The following is a 17,832-nucleotide window of genomic DNA, read 5'->3' as shown; positions in this document are numbered from 1 at the left end:
CTTTGACAACTGCCAAGAGAAATCAAAGGAAATTGAAACCCTGCTTGGAGCCTCTTTAGATCAAGGATCAGGGTTGGTGTCCTGCCCCAGCATTTGTCTAGGTCAGATGAGATGGATAACTTGAAAACACTTGTAAGATGTTTGAGACATGGAGGAGTCTTTGAAGGCTTTACAGCTGACAGAGCAAGTTGAACAGGAACATTTTGGAATCCCCTTCTTACGACCAGCGAGGCTTGTAGACTGCGCAGGGACTGTAGGCTACCTTGGCCTAATTTTAGGTGGACCTCAACTTAACTTCTAAAGCCCTATGCATGCCGTCATTTCTGGATGCTAGCAAGAGCGATCTATCCCATCTCTGGCAGCCTTCTGGGTGGGGAAGAAGATTGGTGGTGGGGCAGGGAGAGACAGCAGAGAGAGAAAGGAGAGTGGTAGGAAGAGACATGGTGACTGTTGGCTCTTGTGGCTTTAGCCCTGCGTACTGTTGCCTTTGGCTGCAGGCATCATCAACACGCTCCCAAAAGATTTCCCATGGGGCGAGGTGACTCACAAGGTTGTCCACCTCTGGTGCAGTAAACCCTTCAGCACAGTAACAGAGGATCCAAAGTGGTAAATCTGATACCTTACTCTAAACATTCTTGAGGCAACTTACTCAAAACCTTCCCCCAAAAATCAAAGATAGTTCCTGCTTACTGTTAACTGTTGCATCAAAACGAATTACATTTTAGGTTTCCAAATATGAATTTCTAGCATGTTTGTGGTCATTTAGTCTCTAACCTCAGGACTTTGGACCTTGAACTGAACTGGAAGCAGAGTTGCCAAGAAAACTAACCTTGGGTTTAGCATTCTGATTCTGAGCTGATCTCAGTTCTGTAAAAGTACATTTTAAGTTTACCACTTATTTATGTTTTATTATTCAAGCTGATGTTGAGTTTCTTCCTGTTTTGAGAAATGAGAACTGGGGTCAGATGACCCCAAGAATCTTGTTGGATCATTTAATAACATATAGGCAATTCTTCATTCTCATTATACATACAAAATGGCAATACAAGGAGAAAAATGTATGGGAAGGAAATTCTGTTCCCTTCATTCCACAAAGCATCTTCCTCAACCATTCCAAATATCTTTTAATTTTTTTTCTTCATCCTGAAAAATTCCCTTGCTTTGCTGAAGGCTCAAAGCACCATGGGACATGTTTGGCATACTGGTGATGTTCATAGCAGCATCCTTTCCCCAAACATTCATCAGCAGAGATGCCGGGGTATCCACATTGCACTCTTTTCCTTGGTGCCATTCCACACATCTTGGGAGGTTCTAAAGCAAAGGCAAGTTACAAAGATGTTATGTCCCGATTCTTTTTGAAATGTGAACCAAACAGTAGGTATGTTATAGCAGAATGACAGTGTTCAGGGGATAAAGAGCTGTATTCATCTGACTTAGGACTCAAACACTTCAATGGGATCTCCTTAAGTAGAACAAACATTGAATAAGATCTGACATCACAAATTACTATCTAAGTCATAATGACTAAACAAAAGTAAGTTAGTGAGGTTGGCAACATTTATCAAATTAAGGCAAAAGAGTTTGAAAAGAAATGGTATATTTTTGGTTGGGAGCCCTTTTGTAATGTGTTTGGTGGTTTATCATATATTCACTAAGCCTGGGGTCCTGTGCTCTCTGGAAAAGCATCCCAGGAGTTATAAGATTTTTCAGTTCTCCAAGTCTAAGGCTGGATAGACTCAATTCCCATTTTATAAGCCTCCCTGTGAGGCTGCAGAAAGGACCACAACTGATTTCCGGTCCTGTGATGTTGTAAAGGGGAAAGGGGGGCATTACGGGGGCAAACTCTTCCAAGGGTGTTCCATGAGAGGCTGTGGGTCCACATGAAAATGTGATATCACATTATGCTGAAGTACAGTATTAGATCTCCTTCCAGCACCCTGCATTCTCATTCCTGGAAAACATTCCTTGTGGAAGTGGGGTATGGTGGCTTCATTGCCATCCATACGCTGCCCTCTCCTTATGCTTATGCTGTCCTTTTCTACGTCAAACAGACCCACTCACCTCAAAGAAAACATTGCATCATTACCTGCTTCAGACAGAGGGCGAAAGCACCATCGAGTGTTAACAACATAAGAATCGAAGCAGCATCCTTTTGCTTGACATTCCTCAGCAGTGATGGCTGGATATCCACACTCCTCTCTTGCGCTCCTGTCCATTACACAATGCTGGGAAACTGTTTAGAAGAGTGAGCTGCATTACTGCGATTTTTCTTCTCTCTCCATATATTCTCTTAACATTGGGTTGATTGTTTGTTTGTTCCTTTGTGTGGGTGTTTCCAGGAATATGTCCCAAGTGAACAAACCCTTTTAGAAGACATATTACAGGCTGTTGCACAGTCAGAAACACTTAGCCTTGGTCAAAGATTTGCACCCGCTTCCAGTTTTCTGAGCCCTAGTCATGCATTCTTTCCACCCTGCGGATAGACAGGAGTCCTTGAATGGACTGACTGAAATTCTGACCTCATTTTAATCTGTGTGTAGCAGCTATTTCTTATGGCTCCATGTTTGCTCTAGATCAGGCTTAGTAAGCCCAGTCCAGATCTTTAAAGCTGCTACCCTCACCCTACAGTCTTGATTATGGCAGTGCACCTATTCTAGAGTAAAACAGCCATAGCTGCTAGATACAGATTTAATGCAATGTCTGTTTTGGCCTGGAGGAGGCTGGAAAGGGTCCCACCGCTGGCCTTCTCAACAGTCATCAGGTGAACAATGGTTTCTGCTGCTTTTGCCTTTTGTTCTCTTGGGGAGGAAAAAGGAGGAGGGGCCGTCCCTCCCATCCACTTCTTCCTGGAAACCTTGGCTGTCTCTGTACAGTTGGTGGCTGTGTGCCCTGACAACAACTTCTTTTGTGACTTCAGCCTATTCTTACCAGGAACATGATTCTCTATTGGCCTATAATTTATGTATTTTTCTTGAGTCCTTGAGGAAAGAAATTAGAACTTAATGTTAAATAAAGATTAATGCAAAGCCTTTACCATTGTTTACTGGGGGATAGAAACACACTGGTGCACCAGAAGCCTGTGGATCAAAACAGCATCCAATCCGTTTGCACCTCTTGCGAGAGATCCCTGGATAGCCACAGTCAGTTCTTGCTTGAGGCACAATCATTTTCTTTGCATAGCAAAGTGAAACTGTTGGAAACAATGTCCAGGTCACCCTGCATCTCTCTTGAATAATCTTGGCTAAAATCTAAAAAATAATGTGTCGGATTCAAATGTAGTCATTACTTACTAATGAAATTGGTCAAGTTAGTCAAGGCCAGCATATGTAGATCTGGTTTCATTTGGTCTCCTCCAAGTATGACTAAGTCTGGATCCAACCATGTTGCTTTCTGCCTGGGTTAAGAACTAACCTGCTAGTCCCACCCATGGAAGCCAGATCTAAGCACCTGAGACTTAAACCTGAAGCACCTGAGGGATGCTTCAAGTGATACTGGTGCTGTGACTGTCACCTTGTCACTATCATACTTCTGCACTGCAGAGGATCTGTGCTGCTCTCATGGTGGATAGAGAAGTTCATCACATGGATCAGCCCTTTCAACTCAAAAGTCTCTTCATCTCTCACATGCTGAAAGGGAGATTTTCTACTCAGGAGGACTTGAGAATCTTTGTAGCTTCCAAGTATCTCTCAGGTCAAAACAGCCACCCCATTATAGCAAGGTCATCTTGCTCACAGCAAGGCTACCTTATGAATGACTTGCCTATAAGGTTTTATGCTACATAGTAAGAATGGGCAACTCGAAGCCTTTTGGTCAACCACTCCCATCCACCCTAGCCAGCATAGCCAGTGGGAATTGTGAGATGATGGGAGGGTCATGAATACCTACAGAACTGGCATGAGTGCAGAGGTACAAAAGCTCTTTCAGACCAAGAAGTAAATTTGGAGCAGCTCTTGAAGGCTCTATTCCAGTGGCAGGTGGGACAGAAGGCAAAAGGGACAGGGCAAACCATGTATAGTGTGCACATGCACACACACGTGTGCACATGCGCCTGCACACACACCAACATACTGTCACTTAAAGCTCTCACTACTAGTAATTAAAAGACACTTCAATACTTTAGAATAGAGAAAAACTGCATAAAGAAACTATCAAAAAATCAGTGGTTGTGTGAAGGAGGCATGGGACAGAATTAAAAGGACTTGTCAGATTTGCCTTCATTTCCAGGCCTAAGGTCTTGCACCCCAGGTATACTACTACAAATTAAATATTTTATATATTGCCAAAAAAAAGTTCTTTATACTCTGTTCTTCAGACCAGAAACTATGATGACTGCCTAGGGAAAAAGTTCTTTGCATTCCTAAAGTTGAGAATGTATGTTGGACTTGATTTCTACAGGGGAATTTTGTTCTCGTGATAGACATCGCAAACAGAAAGTACCTAGAAAGCATCATGTGTATCTAGCAGATTGAGCAATGCAATCCAAACAGGTTCCCATCCCTGCTCACCATCTATGAATCATCATTACCTCTTTCTCCAGAAGGTCTAAAGCACCAAGGGACATCAGGCACGGTTGCATCAAAGCAGCATCCATTTGCTGTGCATTTCTCTGCAGTGATGCCTTTGGAAGTGGAATTACATTCCTTTCTCTCGTTGGCATCCATTAAACATTGGCATGCATCTGTTTGGAAGAAATAACCTTGGGCTGCACACTGAATTTAATGGAGATTGCTTCAGAAGGGAAATGAACAGATCTGCACTTTCAAGTTCCTTTTTGTTCTCACTTGCTTTTCCATTTTTGAATGTGTAATGTAAGATTCACTGACACTGGAAATAACAATTGCAATAATTAAATTCAACTGTGTTAATGTTGAACTACTAGACCAATAAATCTGGAGTGTCCAGTTTTACCATCTTGGAGAAAAGCAGCTGGATGAGGGACAAGTGAAATGATAATTATGGGTGAAGGTGTGGGTCAGATATATGTAAAGTAGTCATATGTCCACTTCAGGCTGCCACGATGTTCTTTAAATGGGTTCAGAGTCTCTAAATATATTCACAAGGCCAAACAGTCCCCTTTTCACAACTAGTTGCTCTAACTAGTTATGCTCTACAGTGTAAATGGGAATAAATAGAAGCACAGAAACGCAGCAAGTCAGAGGAGGTCTCCTGGGACATCTAATCTGGCCCCTGGCACAAGCCAGCTCCACTCATATCATGTCCAACAGGTAGGTGTCCAATCTTTCCTTGAATGCACTCACTGATGAGGCCTCCACTACCTCCCGTGGAAGCCCATTCCATATCTCAGGGTTCCTAACCACAGGAAGTACTTCCTGACATCCAACTTGAAAGCCAGTTCCTGGACCTTTGCCCCATTGGATCCCATCCTTCCTTCCACCACAGGGAAGAACATGTCATGAACCTCCATTGTGTGACACTCCTTTGCATATACCCATTCTGTAAATAACTGAAACTTAATAGACCAGCCATCCAGTAAAAAAAAAATTCCTGGTTATCCATATAATTCATGCCTCACGTGGCCAGTACATTATCCTTCCTTTCCACTGTGAACACTGTTGCTTTCCAAGGAGCAAGGAATGGTCAGCCAGTAGGCATTCCCCTCATCTCTTTTTGTCAGCAGTTATCATGACAGCCTCTCTCTCTCTCTTTCTCTTATATTCACATGATTATAGAGAACAAATGCAGTTCCTGGGTGGCTGCCACTGTTATTATCGATTTGGCTCTGACCTCTAATATAATCGTAATTTAACATTTACTCAGCTTGTTTTTATTCATAAACAATGTATACTTACATGGTGGACGTCCTCCACTTTGTGAGCAGAAAAATCCTAAACAAAGGGCAACCGCTAATAACCAGTATGTCTTGAGTTCCATTGTTATATCCAGCTTGTCCACTTGAATTCCTCTAAAGAATACTGATCTAAAATTACATTTGCATCTAATTAAATACACACACAAGCATATATATTCAACCTCACACTTATGGCAAATGAATATTAAAAAGAAAAGTTGTTTCTTTTCAGCCCTTCTCAGAAAAAGTGTAATAGTACAGCGAGTAGTGCAGTTCCTCTACTCGTGCCTTGTTAGTGAGAAGGATGCCCCTACTGCTGGCAGTGCAGCTTTTTACGCTGTGGTGAAATAGCTACCCTGATGTAAACATAAAGATTGTAAAAACAACGGCAATAGGGTGTTGCACAAAAGACTAACAAATATTTTCTGGCCTAAATTTTATTGGCCATGGCCCACTTCAGATAGTATCTATGAAAGCTTATGCCAGAATAAACGTGCTAATTTCTGAGATTCCTCAAGACTCTGTTGTTGTGGTTGCTAGAAACAAATACTACATCTCTGAAGACTGCAAATGTGTCCAGTACATAAATCACATTCACCACATTGCAAAGGTTTCAGGTACTGGAACTGGGGCCAGAAACTAGAATTGTTTCATATAGCAAAACAGATCATATTTTGTTCTATCAGGCAGGACAACACATACCATCATAGTATCCTTACAGTCTGATGAATCACAAAAAAAAAGTTTCCATTTTAACACTAAAAGTGTATTTTCTAAGTTTCTGAAATTGCAGCATGGCCCACACTAGAACTTTTCTGCCATATACCCCAGCTACTTACCTCTCCAGCAGACAGTCTTTAAAAAACAAGCAAACCAACTATACCATCCAACCTGAAGTTGAGTTCCACAAAATTTTTCATAGGTAACCTACCACCAGCCTCAACCTGCATGGCTAATGGTCAAAGGTGAGGGGCACTGGAGGCCAATGACATCTGGAACAGAGGGGCTCTCTTTCCCCACTTCAAAATAACATATTGCAGTGAGAGCACTGCTGTTCAGGGTTCTCTTAATTTTTCCAACAGCTCCCATTTTCTATGCTTCTCCCCAGGAGACTCACAAGCTTCATTCCCATGTCATGATAAGCATCCCTGGGTAGTTACCATGGTTCATGGCAACCATGATAAGCATCCCTGTGCAGCTACCGAGGTTCCTGGTGGTTGCTCTCCTCCCTCCCATCATCTCCTTCCCTCTCAGTCCTCCAGACAATATCTCAGGAGATGGCACTGGGAGGAATGGGGCTCCTGTCTTTGGCAGCTGCAATCACAAGCCAAGTTTGGCTCCCTGTGGCTGTTGAGCAGCTTCTTTTGTGCAAACCGGGCTTCTGCTCGTGCCCTGGAGTGCAGAACTGCAGGGAGCTCCTGCTCTAAAGGGGACTGTGGGAGCAAGAGGGGGAGCACCTGAGGCACGCTCAGGAAAAAAGGGGGATCAGCTGGCACTGCTCAGGTGATTGCCCCTCCGCCCCACAAGCACATGCCTCAGGGAAGTCCTTCATGAGTGGAGGGGGAGAATCATCTGGGCAGCAGTGAAATCCCCCTTTTCAGTCCCATTTGTGAGAGAGGCATCACTGAGTGCCTTTCTTGCAAGCAGTAGCGACAAGGGGAAGGGGAGCTTGCCCCGTCTTGTTCCCACTTGCCAGAGAAAGCAAAGCCGGCACCAGGCTGGGGCCACCTCTCTGGCAAGCAGGAGTGGGAATGGGGGCAGCAGGGGAACCAGCAGAGAAGCCCAGCCGTGAGCTGGTGACCCTCACCCCTTCCCCTTGCCTGCACGAGGGGCTTCCTTCAGGCATGTCTGTGGGGAGCGCAGTGGGGAGATCGTTTGACTGGTGCGGTGCCTGTCCACAGCACCGCCCAGAGGATTGTCCATATCTGCCCCAAAGAAGATCTGTAGAGCAAGAGGTGGGCAGAGTGGGGGTGCCTCTGACAGCCACACAAGATGGCTGCTGCCAGTGGCACTTTCTAGCCAGCCACTCTGGCCGAGCAGCTCTCTCATTCTGGTCTTGGTACCACAATGAGTTGGGGGGTTTTGGATACAGGCAATGCAACAAGCATTTGTGGTACTGAGAAACCATAGAACAGACTGTGGATTTTGCTTGTGGTTTATGCAGACCAAACCTACCATGCTGAAATACCATGACGGAATTTGAGCAACAGCACAGACATGCCAGGGCTTGTCATGTCCTGTGAACCCCCTCCCCCCACACACAATGTTCTGCGCTTACCATACTTGCTCAGTTCTCATTAAGATGCCTTTTTTTTCCTGCCCCGCCTTCCTTGGAGGGTTTTCCCTGAAGGCTTTTTTTTCCAGGGGACTTGCTTGTTTTACTACTGCAGACCTTGACACTCCTGCAAGTATACCGGTCCTTGTATAGATCGTAGCATTTTGGCAGCACAAGGGTCAGCGCTCAGTGTCGTGTGCATGCTCCCGGATGAGATTCCCAGGAGCGCATGAGAGAAGGAGAGCTTTGGTGAGAATGCTGGCTCAGACTCGGAGTAGTGGGAGTGGAGAGCTGAACCAGCCGTGGCTCAGAGTTCTCCCTCTGATAGTGGAGTTGTTGAGACTAGTGAGACTCCGGTGGCCCAAACTCTCCTGGTGAGCCAGCCTGAACCAGCTCTGGATCAAAGCACTTCCAGGACAACCACTGACCCCCCCCCCCGCCCCCAACTGTGGGAAAGAAGCCGGCAGAGAACAGGCTGGGGAGGGGTTCTCGGGAGGAGAACTTGACACCTCCGGAGACTTAGACGCAAGGGCCTATCGACGCACTCGCCAGCTGGACCAATTAGGGGCTCAATGGGAACAGCGCCAGTGTGCCCACTTCCATAGCACCCCCGCTCCAGAGACCAGCCCCTAAGGTGTCGTATATGATGCTTTGGGTGATTAGGAGCAGAGAGAGGGGTCGACTTTCCACCTGGAGTGCATGTTTTGAGGCTTGGGAATACGCTGTTTCTGTATGGAACAAAGACTCTTTTAATGATTGCTGAAGTGCCTGTCTCGTTTGGGAGGGGGCGCCTCGCTCACGACACGGGTTATGAGACTGGGTCAGTCTGTAGGACAGAGCTGCAGGGTACCCAGTGGGCTGAGTGATGAAGCCACTGCTGGAGCATCCCCAGTTCTGCCTTAAGAGCTCTGGCAGCCCCACCACCAGCAAGGCCTAGTGATGGCTTCCACTGTAGAACTGCTCCCACCATGAAGACATTTCTCTTAATGTTCAGCTGAAATGTACCCAGCTGTCGCTTCAGCCCACTGGATCTAGCCCTGCCCTCAACATCAGCACAGAACAAGGCTTGGTCCTCTTCTATGAGTAGGGTGGCCATGCATACAGCTTCATAGCAGGTGGTCCCCTATTGGAAAGGCTGTCAGAGGACAGACCTCTATTGGAAGATGTTGCTTATTTGAAGGACCGTCCACTCCAGGTCTGGTTCCAAGTCAGAGAACCTTAAGCAGGAAGAGCAGCAGGGTCTTTGGGTTTGTCCGTCAGCGGTCAGCAACCAGTGAGCAGACAGAGCCGCCGCATGCCTCACCTGGCCACACCTTCCCCCCATAATGGTGAGATGCCTTGTAGTTCTATTTAAATAATGTTACTAGTTCTAACTGTTCGCCTCTACATTTGCATATGCAGATTTGGTCCAGTCAGCCTTAGCCAGGTGATCCACAATATGGGAAGTGGAACAGTTTGGGACAAAATCCACCCACCCTGTCTGAGGCCCTTAACCTCCTGAATGCATGCAGCTACATGCTTGCGCACAGAAGCATGCATGCCCCATGGTGGTTTGCAAGGATCTGTGCACTGGGTCATTAGAACATCACAGATTTTGATCTTGTGAGTCCTTGCCTGTAAAAGAAAAATATTAACATTTCCATATTCACTAATGAAACATCTCATAAAAATTTCAAGATAATGTAAACAGGCTTTAGGAGATGTAGATTTTAAATATTGCTTGAAGCTATATGGCACTCCTTGTCAAGGAACACAGAGAGTAAGTCAAAGAAACACGCAGAAGCTTTTGTCTTACTTGAATTGCTGAGACAACTGGCTTGATTCCGATGCCTGCAAACATGGATGCCAGATAACACAGCACTTCCTGTCCTCTTCTGTCCCAAAGAGTACGCTTTACATAATGGCTCCTAGTTTGCAGATGTGAATCTAATGGCTGTGGAGTTACATCATGCCCAAGCTGAGCGTGCAAGATTGATTTTTTAAAGGACAACGAACAAAGGGCTTGTTTATGCATGATAGCTCAGGGTACGGGCAGCAAGCCAAGCTTCCCAGATTCTTTATGCACTGCTCAGCTCATTCACTGCCCTAGAATCAGATCCTGTGAGCCACAGGAGCAACACAGAAGAAACGCTTAAGGTAGGTCATGACTGATCACATGACATATGTGGGCCTGCCATGGTGCTGCCATGTATCTTGCTGACATTGGGAGTCCGCCTTAGGGCATGGTTCTGACTCAGCTACAAAGACTGGCTCCGTTTGCCCGGCAACAGCTGCTACCTCAAGAGACGAAGCCAAAGTGAGACACCAATCCTTTGTGGGCTGAGAACATGACAGTGGCATGCTTCATTCCAAGCTGAGAGCAGCACCTCTGGAGTCTTTCATGGGAACCCTTTCAAATGGGATTGCTGCAAGAAGGTGCTATAGCAAAATAGTCTTGTCCTACTTGTTTTGCCCAAACTATGATGCTGTCATCTGGTCAGGCAAGCCTACCCAGTACTCCAGCCGTACAATTAGAACATATTTTTCACCAAGTGATGATTATGTGCAGAGACACCGCCATGCAATACTACAACAGAACATTTACCTTTAGGCTAAGGCTGTCATGGACTGACCCAGTCTATGAGTACTAATTTGCATTGGCAGAACTCAACAAACTGGATAACTAAAAATAAGGTTAGTTGCATATGAGGGAGGAGAAAGAAATTGTTTAGGAATTTATTAACTAATACTTGACATCAGTATGGTTGAACATGACTGTGAGAAACCCAGGTTCAGTTTCCACTGAATTATGAAACTCATCAGGGTTGCCTTGGGCAAATAATTGTTTTTGAGTACGATCAAGAGCAATGATTAAATAGCAGGGGCAGCTGTGAGTATTGAAAACTAGGGATGTAAAGGAAGTGCAGCTGAGTTTGAAAAACAGCCAGTCTTGCCCCATTCACAAATTCAAACATGAACTCAATCACATTTTTTAGGAAAAGATTGCATGCGCTTACATTTGCAGTTATGTCCTTCTGAAAATTGTATCTCTGCAGGGTGGAGATGGGAAAGTGCACTTTAAATTTTGGAGAAAATTGGAGAAACTAGATTTTTTTAAAAGCTGCATTCAAAGGTGAAACTAACAGAAAATCCATGTGGAAACCGTAGAACCTTGCAGAGCTTAATCATTGCTGATTCTCCCATCTCTATTCGAAACTAAGCTGGCAGACTAAGCTTATCAATTCCAGGCAGGGGCATAATATATGCACAGCCTCCCAGATTTCCCCAAATTCATGCCTCCAAATATTTTGGATTAGAACTCTTGGAATTCCTGATCACTTGCCTTGTCACCTGGGGATGATGTAAATTAAAGCCCAAAACAGCTGGGGGGAGGGCACAAGTTTAGGCAAGGCTAACATAAGAGCAAAGCTTAGTATCATCAGCACACTGATAGATGGATCACTGCAAAACCCAACATAGATAGAAAGTCATATACACTTATGAAAATGGGCTCTTAAAACATTCATGTAGCCCATTCATGCCGATCAAATGCATGCTTACACAATTTGGTGGATCTGAGTAAATAAGCCTAGGACAGCAGCCTCCATTCCTCAGACATACTTCCTGAGCATCATCCTGCTATGTGAGGGAGAGGTTTCTTTGTGTGATTCGCCTTCTCTCAGCACCATCAAGCTTCTTGGGAAAAGTAATGCACAAACCGATGTACAAGGGTAGCCAGAACCATTAGAAATGTGACATGGCAAGCTGTGATGAAATGCCATCAGTTCACATTTTATGCTGGAACCAGTGGTATAAATGCGACATCCTACTGGAGCACAGCCACAAGTTCCCTGCCTGTAATACATGGATCTTGAGGAGGGCTCTGATTGGGCAGCACCCTTCCTTGAGTGCTGGGGCCTACCATGCGTTCAGCTGGAGGACTCCCTCTCGGGAACATTCAATAGGCATTCGCATGAGGGGAGGCAGTGGCATTAGCTTGCCCTGCCCCAAGGACCCTGCGCTGCCTTCACTGAGCATGTGCAGCAGCTTGTGTGAAAGCCACTGCTGTTTGTCTCCTATGCGTGGGGAGGCCAAAGGACCAAAAGTGCTTTTAAGTATCCAAATGTTTGACAGTTCTGACTGACAATGGATTGAATTGCGCACCTATGAATCCCTGTGGGTGGGTAGGTGGGTGAGTGGCTTGGGACCTTTTGTACCACCAATCAGTTGGCCATGGTTAGCCCTGAGATTTTGGGTGTCCTTTGAAAGAATGACTGTAAAGTTAACCAAAAGCCTAAACCAGGATTAAGTAACCTTCCAGCACTTGTGGGCACACTGGAAGTTTGAGAAAGCATCCTGGAAAAGATCTACACTACCGCCCATTCCCTTTCCAAGACCCAGTGTGGTCTGGTGGTTAAGAGTGTGGAACTGGGACTCAGGCAATCTGGGTTCTAGTCCTCTCTTGGCCATGGAGCCAACTGGGTGACTTTGGCCAGTCCCAGGTTCTCAGCCCAACCTATTTCACAACCTATTTTTGTTAAGGGGATAAGATGGACAGCAGCAGGAGGCAAATGGTAAATTGCTGAGGAAAAACAGTCACATTATTCTTGTGAAATGCACTGATCACAGTTGCAGGGCACATATAATGAATTCGGCATAGTTGCCACTGTGTTTAAAATGTTATCTTACAACATAAACATGCAATTGCCACAGAAGTTGGAGCAGTTGTGAAGGTGGCGTGTGCAACAAAATGGTCCTTTGAAAAAGAGAGAAACAGAAAGTCAAATAAGTAGGTGCAGATGCTAATAAGTGAAAAAGCAGGGTTTAGTTTTAGTTTTAAGGGAAACAATGGCAGCTCCTTCTGCCCCTTCACAAAAAATCATGGTGAAGAAGAAAGGGAGAAAAGAGGGGTGTGCGCCGGGACTGCTGTCTGCCCCACTCCCATGGACTGAAGCCAGCAAGATGGGCACCTCCATTCCCTCCGCTCAAAAGAAGACAAGGGTGGTCCCTCTGCCATGTTGATTTTCCCAGAAGTACTCTGCATTAAAGTTCATGTGTTTTACTTCTGAGTAAACATGCATTTCTATTTCTTGAGGCAGGCATATAAAGGAGTCAATAGGGAAGGTTTGAGAAGGCACTGCAAACTTTATATTTTGCAAGGACAAGGTTGAGGAGAAGCGAGGCAGCACTGTGCTCACTCTCCAGATGACTGGGCAAGCAAACCAGGGAGAGATGAAGGTGAGGCGCATGGGGAAGCCACCCAGGGCTTGGTTTTTGAAGAAGCCAGCCAGCCAGCCACTTCCTCTTTCTCTTCGCTGGGGAAATGCAGCATGTAAAAATGTCTTGACATAAGGGGTCTGAAGAAATCCAGGGTATAACTAGAGAAATAGTGTGAGGAGGACAGTTTGAGGTGAGCATCCTGTGACATGCGAGTGAGTCAGACACGACGGCACTGGCAAAAATCCCTGCCCTGGGACCACCACAAAATGCCTTTCCTGGGAGAGCAGGCTGGTCACGAAGAACAAGTAGCCTTCTCAGAGGATTGAGCACAAGGTAGAAGGGGTGTGGTCTGAGCCCAGCACAGAAGGCAACTGTTTTAGGATGTGCCAACAGAAAGCTGTTTCACTGAGTGCAAGCTCTTTTCCTCTCCCAACCCCACTGCAAGCCTACAAACATTCCCCTCCCATCATTTTCTCTCTCTGAATCATCACCGAATGCACTCTCCCTCACCTGACACAACACCTGTAGATTCTCTCAGTCACTCCCTCACACACATCTTAGTGGGCACCTGGTGGGAGTGCTCTGGCACCACAGACACCACACTGCCTACTCTTGGCCACTGCTTCAGAAGTGGTCTTTATTCGGCACCCTCTGTTGAACTCAAGATCAAACAGCGAGGTATATTAGCGACAGCAGAAATCAGTCCGATTGCCACAGATTTTGCTTTGCTTTATTGTTCTGGGAAGGCACAGAGTGCTGAACAGTAAGGAAAAAACAAGGTTCAGAAGCAGTGATCAGCATCCAAAGTTTAGTTTAGGGTGTAATTCTAAGCATATTTAGCTAGAAAAATGGTCCACAGCTCCCAGGGCATTGTAGCCCATTTTTCTGGCTAAACATGCACAGGACCAAGGCTTTAATTAGCCTTAGCTTGGTGCAGGGTTTCAGCAGTCACACCATCATCAAGAAACAGGGGATCAGGAGGTGATGCCTTGCAGAGAGCGTCATCGTGTGAAGATGCAGTTCCATCAGCGACTGAATCGTTTCCTCTTTAGTGCTGGGCTCCTGGGAAATCTTCTATAACGTGCACTCTGGATGGGGAAAGCATAAAAAGAAGGCACATTAAGGCTGAAGGAAATTGAGTGCAACGTATTTCATCAAGCAACAGTTCTCCCCAGAAGATTACAAAATCCTGGTTTTAAGTAGTGTTTGCTCCTCCCAGCTGATACACCCCGATATCATTTGCAGTCACCAGAATGAAAAGTTAAGAAAATATTCAGCCATCCCCCAAGCTAACTGCCCAGAACAGTCCCTTCCTTGCCTTCTCTCCAGAACATCTGGATGTGCAAAAGCTGAAATAGCATGACAGTGTCCCCTGCTCTGTTAGCTGCTGCTTGCAGGTAGGTGAGGAGGCGACACCCCAGTATCCCTTTTCTTGTACTGGATGTTACTCTGATCCCTTTAGGTTTTTCTTCACAGTTCTAATGGCAGCTCTGGGGTGAAACCGACTGGGGACACCATGCAGAGAAGAAAGGCCAAGTTCACAATCCTAGTGCAAGTTTAGGCAGGAAAGAGACCTACAACTTGCAGTTTGCCCGAGTCACTGTGGGAGCCAAGCTGGCAGGCACCACATGGGAGTCCCCGGAGCCTTGTGCTGGAGCCGGGACCCATCCACTGAGCTTCAGTGCACATGATCCTTTCAAGGGTGCACTGCCACCTGGCCTCTTCTTGACCTTTCTGTGCTTTGAGTGGCAACCTGGTTTTTTTTTTTTTTTAAACAAAGTTAAGGAAGCTTTTCCTGCTACGGCAATGATAGGAAGTGAAAAATGTCATTTCTGTATGTCTAGCTGGCATTCAAGGCACAGAGGAAAGCCCCGTGTGCTCTTCTCAGTGTGTCCCCGCTGGGGAGGAGGCCTTTAGCAAATGCCCAGCCACGTCTCCTCATGCTGAAGCCACGAACCAGAGAAGCAGCTTGGAAGGGGCAGTTCCCTTTCCCCCTCTTGCTGCTGGACTCAGCACTCACTGCAGAAGTGTGCAGGGTACGTCTGTCCCACCACCATCACGAGCTACAGTGTGAAGATGGAGGAATCGGAACATTTCTTTTTAAGCTTCTGCATCTCCCTACTCATCTTCCTTTCCCTTTCATCCCTCGTGCAACAATTCTGGGATTCTCTGCATGAGGAGTCTAACCTGCCGCTTTATTGAGGCTTCATCCTCTGTTTTCGTTGTGGGAAGAAAAATGTGTCCTTCCCAGTCGTCCCCCAGCCCACCCCCATTTGTAGTTATTTCTCTGCCTTTCTATGTATTCTAAGAAGCAATCACAAGGTGGCACTTCACTGTCACAGATCTGCAGTTTTTCCTAAGGCGTTTGTTCCAGCCTTTCCTTGCTCTAAAATACTCTGCAAAAAAGGGCTGAAAAACACAGGAGAGTCTCTGCAGGACGATGAGATCATGAAAAGGCCCCACAAACTGCCATAAATGAGAAATCATGTGAAGGAAAGCCCTGTATATAAAGGTAGTCATGCAGATGCAGTGTATCAAGCTGTGTGGTCCAGCAACAAATTGCAGGTGGGATACTAACCATCTTCCTGAATAGGTTGGTAACACCAGGGGACACCAATTTGGTTGGAATCAAAGCAGCATTGCAATGCACTGCATTCGAGTTCGGTGATGCCTGGGAAGCCACAGTTTTGTCTCAGTCTTCCTGGAACATTGCAAACTCCTGGAGCTGTTTGAAACAAAGCAGAATATTAACAAGGTGTTTTCTGTGAGGAAGAGGGTCTCAAATGCTCTTTAAAGAAGCACCAAATGACTTGATGCATGTTATATAAAATAATCATATAAAATAAGTAGAGCTGTTTAATCTTTATAATTCTAGTCACAACAACAGAATGCTGAAATGGTTCTCGTTCATTGCCCATGTGTCACATAAGCAGATAACCTGGATCACAAGCAGATTTTAGTGCCACTCCAAATTATACAATGGCCTGGAGGAAAGCATGCATTTAATGAGCATGCAATTATCCCTAAATTATTATGGAGAACAGTGACAAGGCTGGGACTTGATCTGAAGGCTGATACAGAAGGAAACTGAAATCGCTGGAGTTCAGTCTTCAGGCACCAGCTGCATGCTTCCTTTTGTAGCATCATTTAACTATCACAGGATGTAGGCATATTGATTTATATCCCTGAAAATACCATAATACTTTAACAGATGATTTGGTAGCTTCCACAAAATTCCTGTTCTCTGTTTTTGGTTTTGTTTCCTTCAACAGGCATAATTTGTATCCATCATGATAACGTGGAGTAGAAGAAGCTTGAGTGCAGGCAGGCTATTTCAGCTAGAAGCTTGAATTGTCAGGTACTGACAATAGTCTGAACTTCCAAGGCATACATTCCATTTTCTAGATGCAATTGTTCCACACACCACTTCAAGACTTTTGTGGGGCTTTTGCCTGTTCATGAAAGCCTTCCCACATCTTCATCAGGTTTCTCCAACCTGTTGCCCTCCAGGTGTACTGGACAACAACTCCCATTATTCTCAACCACCATTGGAATGTGGAGATTTACAGTCCAGCATATACAGAGGCAACCAAGTTGCTGACTGAAGACTACTCTAAACATTTCTTCGCTGTACCTTTCTCAAAACCTAGAGAGCCATCATGGACATGCTATTTAATATGTAGTAAACATTTCTATGCCACTCAATAGTTCACAAAATGAATCATGATAATGCTTAATATAAAAATTAAAAAGTTTGAAATTGAATAAAACCAGAGTAAAACCCAGCAATCTAAAAAATGCAACAGCATAAAAACAAGCTGAAGAATGAAAAAGCATAGGAAAATTAAAAAGTTTTACCTGGTGCTGAAAAGACTACAAGGTAGGGGCCAGGTGAGCGTTTCTGGAGGAGGCAATCCACCATTTGAAAGCCACCAGCAAAAGCGGTCCTCTTTCCACCACCAAAAACGGTCCACCACCCTCATCTACTATTCTAGGCATCAAATAGAACACATCTCCCCATATCCCAGATACTTACAGTCATCAAATTTAAGCTTTCTGAGTTTAGAATATGGGGCTTAGAGTGCAGAATTCAAAACCCTGAACCACAGTGAAAGGTTTCTTATTCAAAGTGTATCAAAACACATGGATAAATATCTGTCCTGTTGTGCCTCTTCAAAGCTTCCAAATCTTGCAATGTGTAAAAGAAGGAGCCTTTCCTTTTCCAAAAATGATATTTTGGCTGCTGTACTTAGTGTGAAGTAAGCCCCATCGAACTCATCTGGGTGTACTGTCAAGTAGAAAGGCATCCGCTCACACTGTTGGTATAGTTCTGCCTCAAATTGCTTGATCTTTCGCATAGTATGAACCATAAATAAGAACTGAAAATGTGCACACTTACGTAGCAAGGCACTGCTGGACCCTATGATCAGGATAATAGTAAAAACCCAGAAGATTTTATTTTCCATTGCTGCTTGTCTGTTCAGCCTGTATGAATGAAAGCTGGTGAATATGTGAATAAAGAACACCCAAAAGCGAGTTTTGTTTTATA

General features: G+C 45.1%; 1 protein-coding gene across 1 annotated transcript; it reads right to left on the bottom strand.

Annotated features, from left to right (window-relative positions):
• Positions 1-1,012: 1,012 nt before the first annotated feature.
• Positions 1,013-9,955, bottom strand: LOC123029364 (putative gastrointestinal growth factor xP4). The gene is made up of 6 exons (XM_044442283.1): positions 9,880-9,955; positions 5,811-5,938; positions 4,526-4,678; positions 3,035-3,190; positions 2,087-2,233; positions 1,013-1,311 (listed from the first exon to the last, which is right to left on the bottom strand). The coding sequence occupies exons 2-6, from the start codon at positions 5,890-5,892 to the stop codon at positions 1,139-1,141; spliced, it is 711 nt and encodes a 236-aa protein (XP_044298218.1). The 5' UTR covers positions 5,893-5,938; positions 9,880-9,955; the 3' UTR covers positions 1,013-1,138.
• Positions 9,956-17,832: the final 7,877 nt, after the last annotated feature.

The sequence above is a fragment of the Varanus komodoensis genome, unplaced genomic scaffold (genome assembly GCF_004798865.1).
Source record: "Varanus komodoensis strain SLA01 unplaced genomic scaffold, ASM479886v1 scaffold4, whole genome shotgun sequence".
Taxonomy (NCBI): domain Eukaryota; kingdom Metazoa; phylum Chordata; class Lepidosauria; order Squamata; family Varanidae; genus Varanus; species Varanus komodoensis.
The sequence above is the reverse complement of the archived record's forward strand: the minus strand, read 5'-3'. Positions and strand labels throughout refer to the sequence as shown.

What these genes read in the sequence shown, in the direction of transcription:
- LOC123029364 (XM_044442283.1), bottom strand. Translation starts at nt 5,892, where the DNA reads ATGGAACTCAAGACATACTGGTTATTAGCGGTTGCCCTTTGTTTAGGA. An exon ending in AAGTGGAGGACGTCCACCAT is followed by an intron (nt 4,679 to 5,810) that starts GTAAGTATACAT and finishes TCTTCCAAACAG; the next exon opens with ATGCATGCCAATGTTTAATG. An exon ending in TCGCCCTCTGTCTGAAGCAG is followed by an intron (nt 1,312 to 2,086) that starts GTAATGATGCAA and finishes CCTTTGCTTTAG; the next exon opens with AACCTCCCAAGATGTGTGGA.